This window comes from Micropterus salmoides, unplaced genomic scaffold (genome assembly GCF_014851395.1).
Source record: "Micropterus salmoides isolate LMB-PRFRI ecotype aquatic unplaced genomic scaffold, ASM1485139v1 Ms_hic_scaffold_14, whole genome shotgun sequence".
NCBI classification, from domain to species: Eukaryota; Metazoa; Chordata; class Actinopteri; order Centrarchiformes; family Centrarchidae; genus Micropterus; species Micropterus salmoides.
In genome coordinates this window covers 18876157-18898098 of record NW_024040485.1, presented here as the reverse complement: position 1 = coordinate 18898098, position 21942 = coordinate 18876157, and the positions used below count along the sequence as shown (strand labels likewise).

The following is a 21942-nucleotide window of genomic DNA, read 5'->3' as shown; positions in this document are numbered from 1 at the left end:
ATATCAGTTTAAATTAGGCTTTTTTCATCATTACACTTGAATATGTGAAATGAGACACCATGAATGCTGTTGATAGCTGGCATTTTAATAAAGCTCAAAAGAATAGAAAAACAAAAATCCATGAACAGTCGAGCATATTTAGTAAATTGAAAAGAAAATTAATTCGGAGTTGGAAAAAATACAATTCAGAGTTGGAAATAATATTTCTCAGTATACCTAATGGATTTCTTACCACAAAGCCTTATTAAGGGTTTATATACCTTGCCTCATCAGGTACACTTTGCTTTCAACACACTTCCTTCAACAACTGTACTGCTTCATTAGTACACACCTCCCACAGGTAAATGTCATTACAAAAAATACTTCTATATGCCAAAATATATCTGTACAGTGTCAACACAGAGTGAAGGAACACATGATAAAAAATGTAACAGTAATGTAAAAAGTAAAGTATCAAGCGTGACAGTCCTGAAGTGGAAACGACTCAGCGACACAGGGACTTGAAGTGCTATCATAGGTGAATTCATTTATTTACAATTGTGGACTACTTTGAGGGTAATCAAGAACTAGGTAGTTAAGACAATATCCACATTATTGTGGTATTTTGAGTATTTGTTAGTTCCAACTGCAACATGTTCAATGGTGATTATTTAAATTACTCTTCAATTGCACAGACTGGTGACATAGTGTGGGATTTCCATCTACTCTACTACTTACAGTCTTTTCAGTGATGCTGTTGAGTGATCACACTTTTTTGCATTTGTAGCACATTAAAAGGCCGGAAACGACAAAATACTGATACACATACGTGATAAATTATAAAAGCTACTCAAAAGCTACAACAAGCTAACTTGTTCATTTTGAATGGATCTGCCATCATATACAAATTAATTAACTTATATATGTATAGTATATTAGGTTTCTCTGAATAAAATCTAAGACACCTTTTAAAATATCTTCAAAGCATTGTCAAAATTAAATAAATTAAGAGTGCGTTACAGGTGCTTTCCAGAATTGTTTGATGGTACTCCATATGCTCAATAATTTTGGAAAGTAATTGCAATCCCCAACTGAGGTATTTTCCTCACTCTTCTTGGCACTTCACTATACACACAGATGCACAAATTTGAACTTCGAATTTGAATTGAAAGGTTTTCAGTCATATGTAAAAAAAACAAAAAAAAACAACAACAACAAAAAAAATAAACCTTGCCTGTGTAGCAGCAAAACTCTCATCAAAAATGCTGCCTCTGCCTGATCACACATCAGACAGGCCACCCTTTTAACAACCTGGGCTTGAGGGGGCGTGATCTGATCCCCAACCTGGGAGCACACACAACCTCTCCTCTATCACAACACACTTTTTCAACAGGCGTTGACAAAATGACACCAACACTCACAGCGCATCCATATGACACAAAACAAGCATAAGGCCACACATGATCTACTTAAGAAACCAAAACTGCCTCTCTCAGAGGCGTGACATTCACTGCTTCAGTGGTTCAACTAGGTAAGGCATTGCTCCGCCTATTATTTTCTTCTCTTTTTTGGCACACGAGAACATCGATACACATGCTGACAAGTACACACTTGCGCTCCGTTAAAGTAGTCCAGAGTCTAACAGTCATCTCTGTATTGTAACAACAACTTCGTGAGGCCACTTGTGTTCTACATTCCAGTTGTGATTTATTACAGTGGGAGTGTGTCCTTTTAATGAAAACGTAAAATCCACTAATTCTTCTGTGACCCTTCCAGAGAAGCGTGGCCAAAAGCTTGCCCAGCCATCTAGCACTACTTAGGGTGCAGTTTTTTGGGTGTCCCCTGCTTCTTGGTTTGCCACAGATGACTGGCGATGGTGATGGCGTCCACACTGGCCGACATGGTTTTGGCTGGGATCTGGCTGAACTGCTTCTTGTCCGAGTTGTACTTGTACAAGCCCTCGATCATCTTGGTCGTGATGCTCCTCGGCCCGATGCCGGCCAGTTTGGTGATCTCCTCTGTCTCAGGGCAGTAGGCGTACACAGACCTGAACTGGCATCCGGCGTCACGGAACAACACCAGGAAGTTATTGGCTTCGGATTTCTCCATTTCCTGCAGAAAATCACGGAGAAAAGTCAGTATTTAGTGCAGAAGGTTATTCAGTGCAGATAGACGCAGACACACAATTGCAAGACATACGTCAAGAATCTTGTTCTTCTGCCCTTCGTTGACCTTGCCAGCCAGACAGCAGTGAGCCAGGGCATTCTGGATTATGTGCTTGTTGGACTTGGCGCTTGGCTCCTTGTATAGTTTGGGTCCTGTGGGCAGAAGGCAAAGGCATGAAATTGCAAAAACAATACATGTTATTTACAGTAGTTATGTTGATGTAAATGATGTAAATAGTAAATGTTGATGAACTGTGGCAACAGTACAGGTATGGCTTATACCTGTGTACTCAGCGTTGGAGGGAGTGGATGAGGTGGTCGAATCATTTTCCCAATCCTTCTCCCCATTACGACTGCCGGTCGAAGGACAAGAAGAAAAACCTTCTGCAGAGTCTGGCCTGGAGACGATCACATACAAACCAACAAATGACACGCAGACGTGACAAAACCCCACAACGATATACACATGTACGAGGTATGAAAGTACACACACAACAGATTGTACGTCAGACACGCGCGCACACACACACACACACACACACACACACACACACACACACACACTCATGAGGTAAAGCAAGGTCAGACGCTATGACTCAATACTCCAAACCCTGCCTGTTGTCTCGCATCATACTGTACATGATACGAAGCTGTGCAGCGTGGGACAGAAAGGCATGTTCAGCCAAGCGAAGCAACGTCTCAGTGCTGTCTTTATGGCTACTGTGGGAGATGAGCTCAAGCACTTGTGGAGGAAACAGCAAACACAGCGGTGAAGCGCAGAGCAGCACAAGAGAAGAGAGCAAACAACAGCCTGAGAGCAATACTGCAAAAGACAGAGAGAGGATAAAGAGCGGGAGAACTAAGGCGGAAACATCTTGGGTCCCATGTACCTTAAAGCAGAAGCAAGAACTGCAGTAATGGAATATGTTCAACTATTTCACTGTTGACACATCTGTCTACTGTCTGTGTTGAAAGGACGTGTAATGAAATGCAGTTACATGGAGCTATTTCTACATGGAGCCACATCTGTTGAAGCACCACTATTCAGAGCATTACTAACCTTCCCTTTCTTTCTTTGGGAGAGCTTAGATAGAACGGGATATGAGAAGAAGCGACTTTATTGCCTCTGAGGGGGACGCAGGCAAAATAGAGAGAAAGGAGAGGGGGATACGAGAGAATCAAGATGCAGAGTGTAAGCCTCATAAATGTCAAAACACCCCATCGAAAAATTTACAGCACAGTATATAATATCTGGGTGTGACTCAAAATATGGGGTGAGTGTGAGTTGGGATATTATGAAAGTGTAACTGTGGGAGTGCACAACACAATGGTGGTAATCAATAAATGAAGGGTCAGCTGCACAAACCAACTGCAATATTTGAAAAGGTGACAAAAAAATAAAACAAGTCATTCTGAAAGACTTGCAGTAGTTAAGTAGATTTTATAAACACACATAACAAGTCTGAGATTCATATTTAAAGAATAAAATATGAAATACAAAGGACTGAAGAAAAGATGCAGGAAAATGAGATGGACATAAAGAATGAAGTCAGCTGGTAGTACTACTGTATAAGCTGTCTGCCAACTTTAAGAAGTAACTTTATTATTTATTTATATATATAAAAGGTAAACATTAGGCTAGCAGGGTTTTATTGACAAAGACAGCTGCAGGTAGAATATTTGTTTACATCTGTGATTTGTAAATCAAGGGCAAGGCAAGAGAGTGGCAGTGAGCGGGTCTTACCTGTTGTTCTTCCTGTTATTTGGCTGGTCTCTGTCGTTGTCAGCCAGATTGAGAGACGCCAAAGAAACACTCGATACGGAGAAGCCTCGAGGACGCACCCCTGCAACACAACAACATGGATCAGCGGCCGCCACACAGCCGTAGAGTGTGTTTGTGCACATGATTTTCGTGTTGCTCACCCGATGCTCTCACAGGCGGAGTGGACGACTCCATGACGTCCCTGTGGATGGACTTGGGCCGTGGCTTTTTCTTGAGACTTCCAGATCGGGGCTTGATGACGTCGTCCATTTCCACCATCAGCTTGAGCTGCTTCTTCCTCATGTATTCATTCCTGATGTATTCCCTCCTTTCCTTCTCGTCATCCTTCTTCTGCAGCTCCTCCTCGGCTTTCAACCTACAGGAGGAGACCAAGATAAAGATTTATTGCACGGCTGCACACTCAAGTTTAAAAGACACAATGCATTTATTGACGCCATAAACCTGGGAACGGTGATATATAGGTGGTACAGTAAATAAACAGAACGTAAGAAAGTCACACAAACCGTTCAGCTTCCTTCTTCTGCTCCTGGTCCAGGTCCTGCTGTTGTTTTTTCTCCTGAGCCTCCTTCTCCCTCCTCAGCCTCTTCTCCAGCAGAGCTGCTTTCTTTGCTGCCATGTCCTCTTCCCCTTTCATATCATCCTGGTGTTTGATGGGTGGGAAACACACAATATGCATACGTCAGATTACATGTATAAATATTTAGACTGCATCTCATGACTTGCTGGCAGATTTTTCAATTAAGGTTTACTTGAATTGAATTACTACATCATTAAGTTATTATAACAAATAATGCCCTAGTGTGTAATTGTTTTGTCATCGCTTCCCTCAAAACTCCAATGTTTGAAAGGGAAGATACTTATTCTTAATAATTATGGTGGTATTGGTATTTAAAGTGGCATTAGCGTAATTACCTTCTGTCAACAAAGCTCTTATATTGCTATGCTCCAATGGTCTACCGTGTGTCCGTGTTCTGGCTGTTGATTTTGGCCTAGATTCATTCATGTATTGTCTTTGATCAGCTCACAGCTCAACAGGCACAACACTGCACATGTTGTGCCAGGCTCTCACAGCATGAGATTCTTCCAGTCGTTGCTACGTGCATATAGCACCTTAAGGTTTTATAGATTATATTATTAATGAGACATTAATTAACTGTGTTTATTAGTTGGTATTATAGTTTTACTGCAGTGGATTCAAAAGTGGGGGCAGAAATGCAGAGTTAAACTGAAACTGAAGCCCTTTTTCACAGCAGACGTTTGACCTGTCAGTACCAACTAATGACATTTTTAATTGCTATATTGCATTGCAGCATTTGGAGTTACAAAGCCTTTAATAATGTTAATGTCTGCTGTGAAAAAAGTTTAATTCATTTGGAAACAATATAGCAACGAGGGTGTTCTGATGCTCGCAAGGCTAGCAAGACTCATTCTAGCACATTAGCTACAACAGAGAGACTTTTGACAGGAAGAAAATAAAAACTCATCAAGCCAATATATCAGTCAAAAACAATATGGTTCACAGTCAAAATAGCAGGAGAGCCTTACGTCTTTTGTGTGTATAAAGTCTGGCATTTTGGGCAATGTTTAGAGCAAATGTTATATTTTGAAAAATACGCTTATTTGCTTTCTGGCAAAAAGGTCTCAGAAAACAAAGTCACTACTAGGTAATAAAATATGGCAACAGAAAGCACCCCAAATTCATGTTGTTTTCTTTATGGATAAAGTTTATGGCTAAACCTATTCTGCCCCTACCTACAGGTGTGTTTGTCCAGCTTTAGTACAGAATAGATGCATAGTTAAGTGCATCCCTGGGGCCAGAGCGGGCGACATTGAGTCTTATTTGAAACTGCTGGCTAAGGATAAACGTAAATACAGTAAGATTGTTATTCACGTCGGCGGTAATGACTCCCGGTTACGCCAATCGGAGGTCACTAAGATTAATGTTGAGTCGGTGTGTACATATGCAAAAACAATGTCGGACACCGTAGTTTTCTCTGGACCCCTGCCAAATCTGACCAGTGATGACATGTATAGCCGCATGTCGTCATTCCGCCGCTGGTTGTCGAGGTGGTGTCCAGCAAACGATGTGGGCTTTGTTGATCATTGGCAGACTTTCTGGGGAAGACCTGGTCTGATCCGGAGAGACGGCATCCATCCCACTTGGGAAGGAGCAGCTCTCATTTCTAGAAATCTGGCCAAGTTTATTAGTGGACCAAATCCATGACAACCCAGAGTTGAGACCAGGAAGCAGAGTCGCAGTTTAACACACTTCTCTGCCCTTCTTTTTCAGCAGTTACCCACCTAAAACCCTATGCAGAGTCGCAGTCTAACACACTTCTCTGCTCCTCCATTTCAGGAGTTACTTAGTGAAAATCCTATAGTGACGGTGTCTGCCCCCCGACCATCGAAATTATTTAAAAAGGTAAACAGAAGAGGAGCTGTGCATAAAAACCTCATAAAAATTAAAACCACAAGAGCAATAGTGCAAACGAATAGGAGCGTTAAATGTGGACTCTTAAACATCAGATCTCTCTCTTCTAAAGGTGTACTAGTAAATGAACTAATATCAGATTATGATATTGATTTATTTTGTCTTACTGAAACCTGGCTGGGTGATGGAGAATATGTTAGCCTAAATGAATCCACCCCTCCCAGTCATATTAATACTCACATTCCTCGAGGCACAGGCCGAGGAGGTGGAGTTGCAGCTATCTTCGACTCTAGCCTACTAATCAGCTCTAAACCTAAACTAAATTATAACTCATTTGAAAGTCTTGTTCTTAGTCTTTCGCACCCAAGTTGGAAATCACTGCAACCAATTCTCTTCGTTATAGTGTACCGAGCACCTGGCCCGTATTCTGAATTCTTATCTGAATTTGCAGAGTTTTTGTCAACTTTAGTCCTTAAAACGGACAAAGTTATTATTGTAGGGGATTTTAATATACATGTGGACGATGAGAATGACAGCTTCAGTACTGCGTTTATCTCTCTGTTAGATTCCATTGGCTTCTCTCAGAGTGTTCATGAACCGACTCACTGTTTTAACCACACCCTCGACCTTGTTTTGGTGTATGGTATTGAAATTGAACATTTAGTGGTGTTCCCACAGAATCCCTCTTTATCCGACCACTGTTTGATAACTTTTGAGTTTGTATTGCTGAACTACACGCCATTGGGCAAAAATTTCTATACAAGATGTCTGTCTGATAGTGCTGTAGCTAAATTTAAGGATGCGATTCCATCAGCTCTAAATACATTATCTAGTCACAAAGTAACGGAGGACTCCTATGCTAATTTCAGTCCCTCCCAAATTGATCACCTTGTTGATAGTGCTGCAGGCTCGCTGCGAATGACACTGGACTCTGTAGCCCCTCTAAAAAAGAAAATACTAAAACAAAGACGGTTAGCTCCATGGTATAATACTGAAACTCGCAAATTAAAGCAAATATCGCGGAAACTTGAGAGGAACTGGCGTTCCACCAAAGTGGAAAATTCTCGTTTAATTTGGCAAGATAGTCTTAAAACTTATAGGAAGGCCCTCCGTAATGCTAGAGCAGCGTACTACTCGTCATTAATAGAGGAAAATAGGAACAACCCCAAGTTTCTTTTCAGCACTGTAGCCAGGCTGACAGAGAGTCACAGCTCTATTGAGCCAAGTATTCCCATAGCTCTCAGTAGTTACGACTTCATGAGCTTCTTTAATGATAAAATTCTAGCTATAGAAACAAAATTCACCAAGACCTGCCCTCAACTGGCACCGACTTATCTCTTAACTCAGGAACCTTAGAAACAGCTGTAGAACCAGATACATGTTTAGACTGTTTTGCTTCACTCAATCTTTACCAACTAACTTCAATAATTTCTTCATCTAAACCATCAACCTGCCTCTTAGACCCCATCCCGACTAGGTTGCTTAAAGATGTTTTACCCTTAGTCAGCACCTCTATACTAGATATGATCAATCTATCTTATCAACAGGCTATGTACCACAGTACTTTAAAGTAGCTGTAATTAAACCTCTTCTGAAAAAGCCCAAACTTGATCCGGATGTTTTAGCCAACTATAGACCTATATCTAACCTTCCATTTCTCTCTAAGGTTCTGGAGAAAGCAGTTGCTAAACAGCTGTGTGACTTTCTACAGAGCAATAGTTTATTTGAGGATTTTCAGTCAGGATTTAGAGCTCATCATAGCACAGAGACAGCACTGGTGAAAATTACTAACGACCTCCTTATTGCATCAGACAAAGGACTTGTCTCTGTACTGGTTTTATTAGATCTTAGTGCTGCATTTGATACCATTGACCATCAGATCCTATTGCAGAGACTGGAACATTTCATTGGCATTAAAGGAACCGCTCTAAGCTGGTTTAAGTCCTATTTATCAGATCGATTTCAGTTTGTACATGTTAACGATGAGTCCTCCATGCACGCCAAAGTTACTCATGGAGTTCCTCAAGGATCTGTCCTGGACCAATCCTCTTCACTTTATATATGCTTCCTTTAGGCAATATTATCAGGAAACATTCCATAAGCTTTCATTGTTATGCAGATGATACTCAGTTATATCTATCGATCAAGCCAGATGAAACTCATCAGTTAGCTAAACTTCAAATGTGCCTTCAGGATGTTAAAACCTGGATGAAAACTGAAGTTATTGCTCTGGGGCCCAAGCACCTCCGTGACGCATTATCTAAAGATATAGTTTCCCTGGATGGCATCGCCCTGGCCTCCAGCACCACTGTGAGGAATCTTGGAGTTATCTTTGATCAGGACATGTCGTTTAAGTCTCACATTAAGCAAATTTCAAGGACCGCCTTTTTCCACCTACGTAATATTACGAAAATCAGGATCATCCTGTCTAAAAATAATGCAGAAAAACTAGTCCATGCATTTGTTACTTCTAGGCTGGATTACTGCAATTCCTTATTATCAGGCTGCTCGAAAAAGTCCATTAAGACTCTTCAGCTGATCCAGAATGCTGCAGCACGTGTTCTGACAGGAACCAGGAAAAGAGATCACATTTCTCCTGTTTTAGCTTCTTTGCATTGGCTTCCAGTAAAATCCAGAATAGAATTTAAAATCATTCTTCTTACCTACAAAGCTCTTAATGGTCAGGCACCATCTTATCTTAAAGAACTCATAGTACCTTACTACCCCACCAGAGCACTGCGCTCCCAGAATGCAGGGTTACTTGTGGTTCCTAGAGTCTCCAAAAGTAGAATGGGAGCCAGAGCGTTCAGCTATCAAGCTCCTCTCCTGTGGAACCAGGTTCCAGTTTGGGTTCAGGAGGCAGACACCATCTCCACATTTAAGAGTAGGCTTAAGACTTTCCTCTTTGATAAAGCTTATAGTTAGGGCTGGCTCAGGTGAGTCCTGAACCATGCCTTAGTTATGCTGCTATAGGCCTAGACTGCCGGGGGATTTCCTATGATGCACTGAGCTCCTTTCTCCTCTACTTTCTCTCCCTCTGTATGCAACCTCATCCCATTATTGCATGTTACTAACACAACTTCTCCCCTTTCTGGTAGTCTTGTGCTTTGTCGTCCCTCTCCTCTCTCCTCCTATCACTTCCTGCAGGTTTTCTGGCTCTGGAGCTGTGGAGTCTGGATCTGTGGCTGCGGGTCACCTGCTGCCCCCGTGTTCCTGCTCGACACCCTCTGCTGCAACGACTATTGTTACTAGTCCTATTGTTATTATAATCATTAACATTACGACTGTTACCATTAACACTACTATAAATATCTGTACCATTTTTCATTTAGTCTATAGCAACATCACCTTTACTGTCTGTACCTCTGTGTGTATATTGTGTAGGCTCTCTCTCTCTCTTTTTCCTTGCCTCTGTCGCCTAGTGCTTGCTCTTGGTGGGAACTGTTGGGCTTCTGTAATTAGCATCATAGAGTACGGTCTAGACCTGCTCTTTTATGAAAAGCGCTGTGAGATAACTGTTGTTGTGATTTGGTGCTATATAAATAAAATTGAATTAAATTAAATTAAATTCATGTTATAGATAATATTTTAGAGAAATCATTACATTTATTATCCTAAAAATGTCCATAAATATTATCCCATCTATAATTCTGTAGCTCCATCTCACCTTGAAGAAGAATCCACAGCACATCTTTTGGTCTCCTGGCTCTCCCTCCCCTGTCATCTCCTGACCAAGGGGTGATCCTCCTGGAGGTTTCAGCCCAGATAGAGGCACCTCCACCAGGTCTCTTCTGTCCTGAGGGTCTCCCTTGACCCGGATCTCAGACACCGGTTGACACAACACCTCTGAGGTTTGTTTAACGACACTCTTCGACTGAGCTTGCTCTGACTGTTTTATTTCCTCCCGTGTCTCGTCTTCCTTCTCTTTGGCTGCTTCGTTAGTAGAAGGCTGAGGAGTGCCAGCACTCTTCTTTTCCACTGTCTCTTCTTTGTACTTTGTGTTTTCTTTGTTGTCACTGGCCTCACGATTCTTCCTTTCACATGGCCCCTCATCATGGCCCATGTAGTCAAACGCGCTGAGCTGGGTGTGGCTAGGGGTGAAACGCCTCAGTCTGGGTAGGCTGTCCACTGAGGTGGGGGTGTTGAGCATTCGACTAAAAGGCGTGACCTTCAGATCATTTGGTCGTGGAGTCCGGGGTGTCCTTGCATGGAAGGAGGCTGGTCGCCGCTTAATGCCAGAAGGGGAACGATTGGGAGCATGGGGAGAGCCGGAAGAAGAGAGGATGGGAGACAGGGACCCAACTGAGCCTCGGCCTGATCCGCGGCCTGTGACGCTGCTGCTACGCAACTCACGGAGCTGCCTGGTGGGAAGAAAAAAACACACAAGGCCATTTAAGTGATCGCAGGATGGTGGTAAAATAATTTTTGTAATATATATCATTAATTGATACCTGTGTGGAGATGGAGCAGGAGGAGGAATGACCCAGGCTTGTTGCTGCTGCTCTCTCATGGACATGATCTTCTCCTGCTGCTGGGCCAAACGCTGCATCTCGGTCTGCAGGAAGGCCTAGCGACGTGTTCAGCCTCTCAATGGAGCGTGTGTAATCTGCAAGGTCGATTTCTCCTGGAGTCACACCTGTATCATAGTAAACAATAACAGAGGAAGAAACAGAATCATCATTCTGGGCTTGTCTCTCTTCTATTCCATTTTATGGAATATTCCATTTCCACAGGATTTTATCTTCTGTCTGTGAACGGTCAATGAAACGATCTTAAAAAATAAAATAAAAAATCTGTAAAGTATCTTTTTTCCTTTCCCTCTTTAACCCAGTGAACCGAACTAAAGGTGGGAGAATTTCAGTTGCGTCCCTACTGTCGTCACTCACCTCCACCGTCCACACAGGGAGATTTAGGAGCTGCTCCATCTGGCTTGCATCTCTCCGCCCACTCCATGCTGCCCTCGCTGGTTCCCTTGGAGGATGTGAGAGGCTCTGGAGAAGGTGTTTCTGCTCCCCCCGAGCTGGGGCTGAGGGGGGAAGTGACTCCTTTTCTTCTCACTACATTCAGAAATGCTGTTCTGCCCATCTTCTGACGATGGCGGGTGAAAGCTGCTTCCACCTGGAAAATGTGAAGAGAGCGACACAGTGTGAACATTTTATGTCGAACAACATAAGCTACACTACTGGCAATCTTTCTTTGTCAATATGTGTTTACCTTCTTCTTCTGGGCTTCAATGGCTCTCCGTTTCTCTTCCAGCTTCATCCTCAGGTGAATCATCTCTGATGCTATCAGGTGGGAGGGGTCTCTGGGGGAAGGCGTTACTGGAGAGGGAGATGTGATTGGCAAAGGAGGTGTAGAGATCTAGAAAAAAAGTGAAAAGATGATTCACATGAATTCTATGACAACCCACGTCACTCCAAATTGCATTTCTCTACAACAAAACTTGAGTGTAAACTAAAAGGGAGGGAAATAGTGACACACCTGAGAAGAAATTGTTTTTGCCTGGTGTGTATACGGCACATTGAGATCTGAACTCTCTGGTGTGGTTCCTCCACTACTCCGTCCCTCCAGCTTCCTGAACTTCTGCTCTGCAAAGCTCGTCATCCGGACCATGCCTCCAGATCCTCCAGAGGATGAGGCGGGGCTGGCTGTGTGGGACCTGGGGAGTGTGGGTGCTGAACTGGGACAGGGGCTGCTCGTGTCACCTCCATCTCCCCTCTCACCCTCGGAGTTAGCCTCACCGACCCCCATCTGTCCTCCTTCCCTGCTTCTCTCCCTCTGTGGCTGGTCAGATAGAGGGCACGACCGGATCATGGCCTCACAGTCTGGGTCTATATCTGAATAGTCTCTCAGAGAGGAAGAGTCCTCATCCAAGCTCTGGATGTCCTCTGTCCTCACGTGGATGCCTGTGTCCACTTCATCAGTGGACACAGAGTTGGGGTCGTGGTCATTCAGTCGAGCCTTAGCTGAACCCGGGTCGTCTCCTTGACCTTGGGCCCCTGGAGGGTCGGATGGTTCCGCGCCGTGGAGAAAGAAGCCATTGTCTCCATCCTCCACGCCCAGGCTGGCGTGGGGCCTTTCAGTGTCGTGGATAATCTTCAAGGCCTCTTCAATGCTCGGAGGAGTTGATGGGCTATTGTGGCAACTGCGGTTGCCATTGTGATTGTTGGAGCGTTGGCTGCTGTCAGGGAGGACTCCATTAGAGTACCTACAAACAGGTTTGTGTAAATTAACTGATGGTTGTTTAAAATCATCTAACCCAGAGTCAGATAAACTGATGGATATACTACTTCTATCTCTTCATGCTGCATATTTTTAACAGATTAGCTTTCCTTAGCTTGATTCATTAAACAGCAGATAAATTAATCTGAACAAAGCAAACATCATCGTTCAACCACTATGCAAAATATGAGGTGTCTCAAAGGGGACTATTATTTAAACATCATAAACGAACACATCCCTCTGCTGTACCTGCTTTGGCTCTTGACTGAAAATGTGTTGTTCCGCCCCAGGGTTTTGTGGAAGTCCTCATCCTCCTCTGGTATGTGCCTGCCCTGGCCGTTTACACTGACAGGCATGAGGGAGAGGTGGCGCTTTATGCCCCCTCGAGATGCAAAGTGAACTTTGAACCCAAGACCATCACTGCTGGCTGAGCGGGTCATACTGCGGAGGGACGGAGCATCACAGAGCGGCATAGTCGGTTCTCCATCCAAAGGAATCTCAAAGGAGATTCCCCGAGAGGAGGTGCTGAGGGAGGAAGAAAATTGTTAGTTTAATTCGCATTTGTAGGTCATCTGCTCTGGTAGGGCAGCTGTGGAGCAGTACTACTGAAGTACTAACCGTTTTTCTTTGGGCCATGTCCCCACGCAGCCATCCACGTAGGACATGGAGGTAGATCTCTCCATTACACCTGTTACAGAAAAAGGTGAAGTTTGTTTGAGTTTCTAATTGTATGTGTCAAATCCCTTCTTTCACCAGTCAACAACAAATGTTGCAGTGGAGTTCTTCAGTTTCAGTAAGACAGAGGCATACTTACACAGTTTAACTTATGAGTAAAATTACCTGGCCCAGATTTTCCAAGCTAGTCTGGAGATCTAAACTGTCTGCTCCACACCTCACCTCCTGGCTACTTATTCCAAGTTAAAATTATACATATATATACATTCATATATACACAATAGTACAGCATACGATCTACTGCATTGCTGTAAATCAGCCACTAGAGGGCCTGTAGTTTCAAAACAAAATGTGTCTACACATTCTTGCACTGTTCTGTATTCATGCCCCAGGTAACTGCTAATTGTTGTGATTATGTCATGTTTTCTTTTAAAAGCACCACAGAAGTATGGGCAAATTCAAGAAAGTAGAAGACAAATTTGTCCTGTGAAAGCTAAAGTTAAAAAGAATAGTGATACCAAGGCTCCTGCTATATTTACATGATCCTGTCCAAACTAGCATTGTGACATCTCTGCCCACATGATCACTAAAGATAAGCATCTAATTAGTGCTGTAAGTGACATATGTGATTTTTATTAAAACTCTGCTTTAAGCTTGCCAAACACATGCTGTACATACTGTATATTCACTTGGACTACCACTTCACTTAGTAGTCAGCCATTGATAACAAATTTTTTACCCTCGGCTGGGATGTTCTCTGGGCTGTTAGGTCTGTCTGCATAGGTCTGTTTGACTGGACTGGACACAGGAGCCATATTTCTACAGGATGATACAGGCTGGCAGGCTGCAGAGGGAAACGTGACAAACACTCAATATCCATGTGCAACCTTGATGTAAGTACTAGAGTTAACAATTAGTATGCGTAAGATGGAAACATTGTCATCATTGTCACAATTAACAATAACATGCTGATATTACTGTGAAGCTGTACTGTACCGTTTGGGTTGAAGACTCTAGGCTGTACAAATGAGGGTTTAACCACTTCAAACCACCAGAAAAGCTCAGCCATAAACACCAGGTAGTTACTCTGCAAGACCACACACACATAAAGACACATACACAGACATTAGGTTAATGTTGCAATGATATACGTGTTAGTTATTAATGTCATTAGCACAATATTTGTTTCTTTGCAGTCATGGCCCCTTCTCCAGAGTCTCTCTAAAGATGTTACATGAGATACAATAGCAATATTAAACAGCATGTTGACAGATCAATAAGGTCAAAGCCAGCCAACTGTTGCTAGGTAACAGGCTCAGGTGTGTGTGCATGTGTGCACTTGATAGGGACACGTTTCATTGTCTGAGTGGTTTAATGTCAATCCCATACGCCTCTAGAAAACTGCCAAAACACCATCTGGAGTTTAGTTTAAATATGTCACATGTGCACAGATGGATGCAGAAGGCAGTGAGTGAGTAACCCAAATCAATGATAAATGCATTCATGTTATAAACAGAAAGTCTCTGGAGGCCTATACAGATGATTTCATCTGTAGGAAACCTTTTGCTTAACACACACGGCCTAGTTTATTTATTTTCCAGCAGGGATAGAAAGATAAAACCAAACAAAAACTGGGATGTAAGTTCCTATTTTCTGGATCTTCATTTTACATGCAGTGACTCTGTGGTAAAAAGGCAGTGTGCCAGTCACTATAATTGCTCTTCACAAGCATTTTTCTCCCTCTCCTCCCCTCCTTTGCCTACTTGTACAATTGTAACACCATACAGTTAATACACACTCACTGTCAACAATGTAGTGAATGAGAAAAAGGGAAGAAAAAAAAGGAGAAATACAGAGCAAAGAGGGCACAAGTGTGAAGACTGCTCTGTTGTTTTAAAGAATGGAAAGCCCTGGTCAGCTTGGACCATGCCTTGAATCCGAATGTTTCTACCCACGCACCCCGCATACTATTTACCCACACTGGCTCTGCTGCTACTAATGTCTGGATGGCACAGAGATGCTCATAAAGTTGTACAGTAAGTTTCTTTTATTAATCAGAAACAAATGTGGGTGAAATGGGAAGATGTAAGCCTGAGGACTGAGTGAATCAGCAGTTGTGCTATCTCTGAAGTTCACAGATTTTGTTTTTTGATAAAAAGAGAGGGGACAGAACAAGAGAGGCAGGCAGAGACGGGTGAGAACAGTGTCCTCTGTGTGTGTGGTGGTTGGGGGGGGGGTTAGCCTGCAACGTCTGTACTAGAAAAGCACGAACAAACACACACACATATTCATTAAATATGGCACCAAAGCAGTACTCACTGTAGCAAATGATCTTTATGTGTGATCTAAATGATCTTTACTGTTAACGCACACACACACGCGCACACACACAATAATAACCCCTGTGAGAACCAAGCCAGCTCACACACATTCACTATTAAACTTTTCCTTGCATGACTCATTTTTGCCATTTCTCATTGCCCGCCCTAACCCTCCTTATTCCCCAAAACACTTTTTCTCTTTCTTTCATTAATCCACATTGTATAAATAGCACTTTCCACATCCTCCACATACATGTTCTCTTTTAATTTTTGGAATACCAGCCTCCCTACCTTTATTGATGCATGTGCGTAGAGCATGTCCTCCAGGCTGAAGTGGCAGCAATGGTTGAGGTTGTTCCTGCAGAACTCCTGCACCAGCTGGAGGTTGTACAGACTGTCGGCCAAAGACATTGTCTCCTTCAAGCAGATATCTGCTCAGCCAGGGGAGGGGTCAGACACACACAAACACACACACAAGGGAGGGGTGATAGCAAAAGGCCAGGCAGGAAGACAAGGAAAAGATAAGGCATAGTTTATGTTAACAAAATAGCTGATGAAGGGAAATTACCCCACTTTTCCCACTAGTATTTGTGCCATATGCAGTCGCTGATTTGAATCATTCAAAATCCTTGAAACAATTCATGACACACGTTTTCAAACCGTCTTCAACTCCTTCTGGATGACTCATCAGGATTTCTATCTCCTGACGTTACTGTAAGGACGGCCCATGCATGTGTATAATGACTAAAATAAGAGAACAGATCAGGGACAGACAACCAAACATGACATCATTCTGTACTTCAATGTACTCAAGCTACCAGCAAGCAGACCTAAATGAAGTTTAACTCGCTTCCACATCTGGTCCACATGTGTATGAGCTCCCTGTGAACTACATTCGATCCCTCAGAGTCTCAGAGCGCCGGCACGAGTGTTGTTTATCTTTGAAATAGCAGCCAGCTACTCCTCTAACAGTTCTCCGTCACACACCCCTCATGACCAATCACAACCCAACCCAGGGCATTTTTAGAAATGAGGGCGCAGGGAAGCTGAGAGGAAACCAGTCTTTGTTTCTCTTTGTCTCGTTCTCATTCTCCATGTCTGTCCTGAATCCTCTCTGCCTCACAGCGTCTTTCTTGGGTCAATATCCTGGAAATCATTAAATGTAACCTCAGAAAGTCAAAACTGGTCTTAATCTTTTGATTATGTTGTTTTTTAAGATTACAATTAGAACATTTCCTGCTAAAGGCTACTACACTAGAATTATTTACTTTTTTATTGAATTTACTCAGTGAATAGAAAATAATTATTAATAAATACGTTCTTTGTTTGAAGCCCCTTATTTAAATGTGTGGTTGCAGTTAGAGCAGTGAGAGCAGAAAAGAGTGTCCTTTGTGCTGACTGATCATTGTGGTTAGCTCATTGTGTGTCATTTCGTTCCTATTTCAAACTGCACAACTGAACTGACTTTAGCCTGTTTGCTTTTGGAAAGGGTGTGGCCAGTGAGATCAAGTGGGTGTGGTTACAGAATGAGGGGTTGGTCCCACCTTCCAGTCTGACGGCCTGTGGGCAGTAGAAGTGCAGCAGGGTGGTCAGGGCACAGCCGTCTGTGTTGTCCTTCAGCAGGTTCTCCACCAGGGGGAGCGATGGAGCGCTCCTCTGCTGAGCATGCTCCTTCCTGTAGCGAGCCTGAAACCATGGCAACGGCACAAAGACATCACCTATATGTGTCACTGGGGTGGATATGTACAGTTGGCGCTCTGATTGTTGGTGCAGATGCACAACTCCATCACACCCACACTCGCAGACAACCAGGTGTTAATTTGAGGAATTTCAAGCATACGGTGGGCTTCAGGCTCGACTCAGATAGTGCAGATTAAATTGTTCATGCACATAATAATCAAAAATTTTAATTGATAGAAAAGATGCAATCATGACACTTAAACATTATTTGGTTGCCTTTGATCGCTTGTGAGGAGTGGTTAGTTAGTAGTTAGTAGAAGGAGGAGGCAGATGAGGAGGGGGGAGGTTTGCATGTTGCAAACTCATTGTTTTCAGCTTTATGCATCAGGGGGGTGAACGGGGTCTAAACTGTGGTGCTGTAGCAGACAATCCATGTGATTTAAAGTTTAATAATAATCTGTGTTAAATGTGTCCGTCCTGCCTGCAGGTTTTCTTTATTTCCCTCTGGGCCTATAAAAGCCACAGAGACAACACTACTACGTAAGTCTTCAGGGCATCAGCACACGAGTGGTGTCATGTATGCATTTTACAAGAGATATGATGGAAGCTTTAATCCCAGCAGCTCTATCTGTCTGACAGCCTCTCAGTCTGTGCATCGAGCTCTGAGGAATAAAATGCTGTCCTTTGTTCCATTTGGTTTGTATAAACCGGTAATATGGTACATCGTATTGAGCACAGTTTCCACACCAGCCAATTAACATGCATACAGTAGAACAAAAAAGCAACCTGCGACTGTTTTCAATGTGCAACAGACATGCCAGATCAAACAACAAATGGGTAGCTAACAATGTAATGGGTAACTTACAAAGGTAAGCAATGGCATTAGTTTCTGATCTGTTTTAAGTGGAAAGTCTTACAAATCACAAACTGGCAAATTCTTTATACGACCATGCTACCAGACTGTTCTCGCTCTTCCAGGTAGAGAACCCTGAGAGGGATGCATGTTTAAAATGGTTTCTATATCATTCAATCAGACTCCTAGGAGTAGAAACAAGGGCTGGGGTGGGATAGGGTGGGAAGTGTCTAACCAATGCATGATGGGGCTCAGGGCCAGCCACATGCAATGACAAGGTAATTGGAGAGGAGAATGTGAATGGGTGTATCCTTGCAGGTTTGAGATTAGATACTGAGGAGGTAGATTGTGGTGGTTGGTGAAGAAGAGTTCTTTAGAATGGATGGACTTACAGGTACTAATCTCCAGTACCATTTGCTAGGAGACTTGATGGTGGATGACGTTTGGACAACAACAACAGGAGAGAGTGGGACAGGAATTAGGCCAGACAGAAAGCAAAAATGTTTTGCTACTACAGCTGAGTCTAGTGAACAAAGCCCTCTCTTAACGCTAGAAAAAACATGGTTGCACAACCATCTAAATCTTTCAAAATTTATTATAACAGTACTGAACATTTCATTGCAAGCAAGGCCCTATAAATGGTCTGCTACAAAACGGTGCTTTTCTAAAACACATCTATTTTGCAATCATCCAACCAGAAGAAGTCCTCAGAAGAGAGGAACATTTCACTAATCGCCTTTAAATCGTCATATAAGGAGTAATAAAAATGGACTCAGTTTCACCTAAATCACATAACATTTGGTTAAATTCTCTCCTTATAACGCTTTACACTGTCTGTGAGGCTATAAAAGTGAACATCAACATGGTAACATACGCACAACAACAAAGGACAACTTCAAATTTGACCTGATGGTGGCGCTAGAAAAAAGGTCATGGGGTCACCAAAGAATTCATCCTCTGGGGAACACGAACACCTGTACAAAATTTAATTGCAGTCCATCCAATTGTCTCTGATGTTTTTCAGCTGGGGTGAAATCTGTTGAAAGGTTTTTGAGATATGTTGCAAAATAATGACAAGATAAAAAATGGGACCTAAAACTTAACCACCTTGATACAAGTAATCAAAGATACAAACTTTTTTATAACTGCTATAAAGCTCCTGATTCACATAGAATAATGCAACATGTCCGTTGTCCTGACTTTCCACAAAGTCACATGAATAAGCACAAAAATTCAAAGAGTATCCACACAAAGAAATGCTGAACACTTAGTCACAAGAGCAGTTTAAGATTTTTCACACCGTCCCAGAATAGACCGAACTTACTGAGAAGTGTCTTGTGCTCATCCATTAGAGTGTGTGTTCGCACAGGAGTGTATGTGTGTGTACATGTGAAATTATCTCCTCTGAGTATGTCCTACTGAGTGAATAGACTTCTGTTGAAGCTGATAATGCAGAGAGGGAGCTGTGTGATGGAGCATGGAGCAGGAAAGCAGCTAACTGACACTGACTGTGTGCAGAGTATTCCTAACACTCTTTAAAAGACACACCCCTTCTCTCGTTGTAACTTGTTGCCTTTCACAAAGCCTGAATATGTCAGTCAGTGTGGGATAGGTCACATACCCCATGTGTATTATCAGTTTACAGAGCAATCACAGTAAGGCAGTCTCACTATACCAACACAAAAACAGACAATGAGAGGGAGAAAATTTGCCAAGATTCTCCCACAGCAAATAAAAGCTCCTTCTAAACTGATTAGGCACACACAACGTGTGACACTGTACAGCCATTTTACAAGCCGTTGTGTGTGTGTTTTCAGCCATGCTTGTGGCTTTATGGATGGCAAAGTGTGTCTGACCACTTTGTTCCAGATATAAATATTTCAGATGGATAGCCATGAAATGTTGTACAGACATTCATGGTGCCCAGAGGATGAATCCTATCCCCTTCCAACTATCCCCTGGCAATAGCACCACCATGAGGTTGACATTTGTGGTTTTGAGTGAAATGGGTCGACAATCATTGGATGGATTTGCATGAAATTTGGTACAAACATTCATGTCCCTCTCAGATTCAAGCTGCAGATCTCACGCTTTTGTTCTCTTCACTCTTTATTATTATTATTATTATTTATTCCGCCGTTTTTTTGGCATCTAACTAGTTCTGTACCGTTTGTCCTACAAACTTGGTTCCAACTTCAAATTGTACATCATGAGATGGGTGCTATTACCTGTGTTGCTGATATCTGTAATGGTTGATTTTATATTAATATTTTTATGCATTTTTAAATGACTGTGTTTCTATGAAGGGAAGGCTTTCAAGTTTCTTTGTCAATCATGTCTTATTCTAACAAAAAAATGGCTCCTAAGCACCAATAGAAGGCATGTTTTGCTCTGTGATGGCTACTCCGCTGTTGAAGAATAAAATAAATGAACAGCCAAAGAATTGACTTAATAGCTTGATAACTCAATAGCTGATGGCACAATGGATAAGATGCCTGCCTTTTGTGTGAGAGACCCGGGTTCAATCCCGCACTGTGACCCATCCACCATTGTGTCCCTGAGCAAGACACTTAACACTCGTTGCTCCAGAGGCGTGCAAACTCTGACATGTATAGCAATTGTAATTTGGATAAAAGTGTCAGATAAATGTATGTTCATTTATTTTGTTCTTCAACAGCGCAGTAGCCATCACAGAAAATATGTTTATAAGCAAAACATGCCTTCTATTGGTGCTTAGGAGCCATTTTTTTGTGAGAATAAGACATGATTGACAAAGAAACTTGAAAGCCTTCCCTTCACAGTGTATCTGAGTAGTCCGGTGGTGGAGGTTTTGCTCTTGCTCCAGATCCAGAGATTGATGGACAAAACCCTACTCACAGCATGTTAACGAAAAGGGGGCCAAACTTAATACATATGTTTGCTGAACAAGTGTGCAGCACATCATTGAGTCTCTTGGCTGATGGAGCCGGACATTGCACTGACAGCGGTAGCAATCGCAAAAAATAGCTGGCAGCTCTCACACGCATTTTCTTAAGGAAATGCCCATTCTAGTTTGGAATATGTTATCATGCTAAAATGCTCAACCAAAATAGTGCACATGGTAAACATTATTGCTAAACATCAGCATGTTAGCATTGTCACTGTGAACATGTCGCCATGCTAGCATTAGCTTTTAGCTCAAAGCAGCCCTGTGTCTAAGCATAACCTCACAAAGCAGCTAGCGTGGCTGTAAACTCTTAGTCTTGTTGACTCAAAACAAAGGCTAGCACAGGTTTACTCAATGGCACATTCAGTTAAATCAGAGTTTGAAGCAATGTTTATCTCTTTGAGTCTGTATCAAATTGCATGAAGTTTACCTATCCTATTTTTAGACTCATTTGCACAGATATAGTTGGAGATATATCTTAAAGCCTATTATTTTATTAAAGTTATCTAGTAGTATCGTAGTGTGTATGAATATATTTGTAAATTTTGTTTGTTTTGTGTAAGTTGTGTATATTCTGTTACTATAATTTTATTCTACCTATCCTTTATCCTCATCACTGTTTTAGATCACTGACCTGAGGCAAGGGTCGAGACCTCATACGGCACTGTGCTGTCACTTCATGGTTAAGTGAGTGGAAGAGGACGGTAGCTGACTGCTGTGTGTTTGTCCCAGCAGACTGACTCGTTGTGTCACAGGGACCTTACATAACTACGAGGCCTGCAGGGTGACAACACTGTCTCTGTCTGCCACTGACTCTCTTTTGCTACAGCTGACAAAGTTCTCTCCCCATGTTCTCCACCCTGGTGTCATTTCTCCCATTCCCCTCTCTCTGATTATTCCTCTTCAT

The 21942-nt window shown here is 42.5% G+C and overlaps 1 protein-coding gene across 1 annotated transcript in view; it reads right to left on the bottom strand.

Moving 5' to 3' along the window:
• Window positions 1-64: 64 nt before the first annotated feature.
• camsap2b (calmodulin regulated spectrin-associated protein family, member 2b) overlaps window positions 65-21942 on the bottom strand; it is a 40390-nt gene continuing 18512 nt past the window's right edge. The window contains 19 exon segments of the mRNA XM_038719263.1: window positions 65-2091; window positions 2179-2297; window positions 2427-2542; window positions 3889-3988; window positions 4068-4282; window positions 4431-4567; window positions 10026-10719; window positions 10810-10922; window positions 10924-10994; window positions 11245-11476; window positions 11573-11719; window positions 11840-12566; window positions 12830-13105; window positions 13199-13268; window positions 13995-14099; window positions 14252-14342; window positions 15868-16007; window positions 17121-17262; window positions 18502-18534. Of these exon segments, the coding sequence (XP_038575191.1) occupies window positions 1792-2091; window positions 2179-2297; window positions 2427-2542; window positions 3889-3988; window positions 4068-4282; window positions 4431-4567; window positions 10026-10719; window positions 10810-10922; window positions 10924-10994; window positions 11245-11476; window positions 11573-11719; window positions 11840-12566; window positions 12830-13105; window positions 13199-13268; window positions 13995-14099; window positions 14252-14342; window positions 15868-16007; window positions 17121-17262; window positions 18502-18534 (3828 nt within the window). The 3' untranslated portion in view covers window positions 65-1791.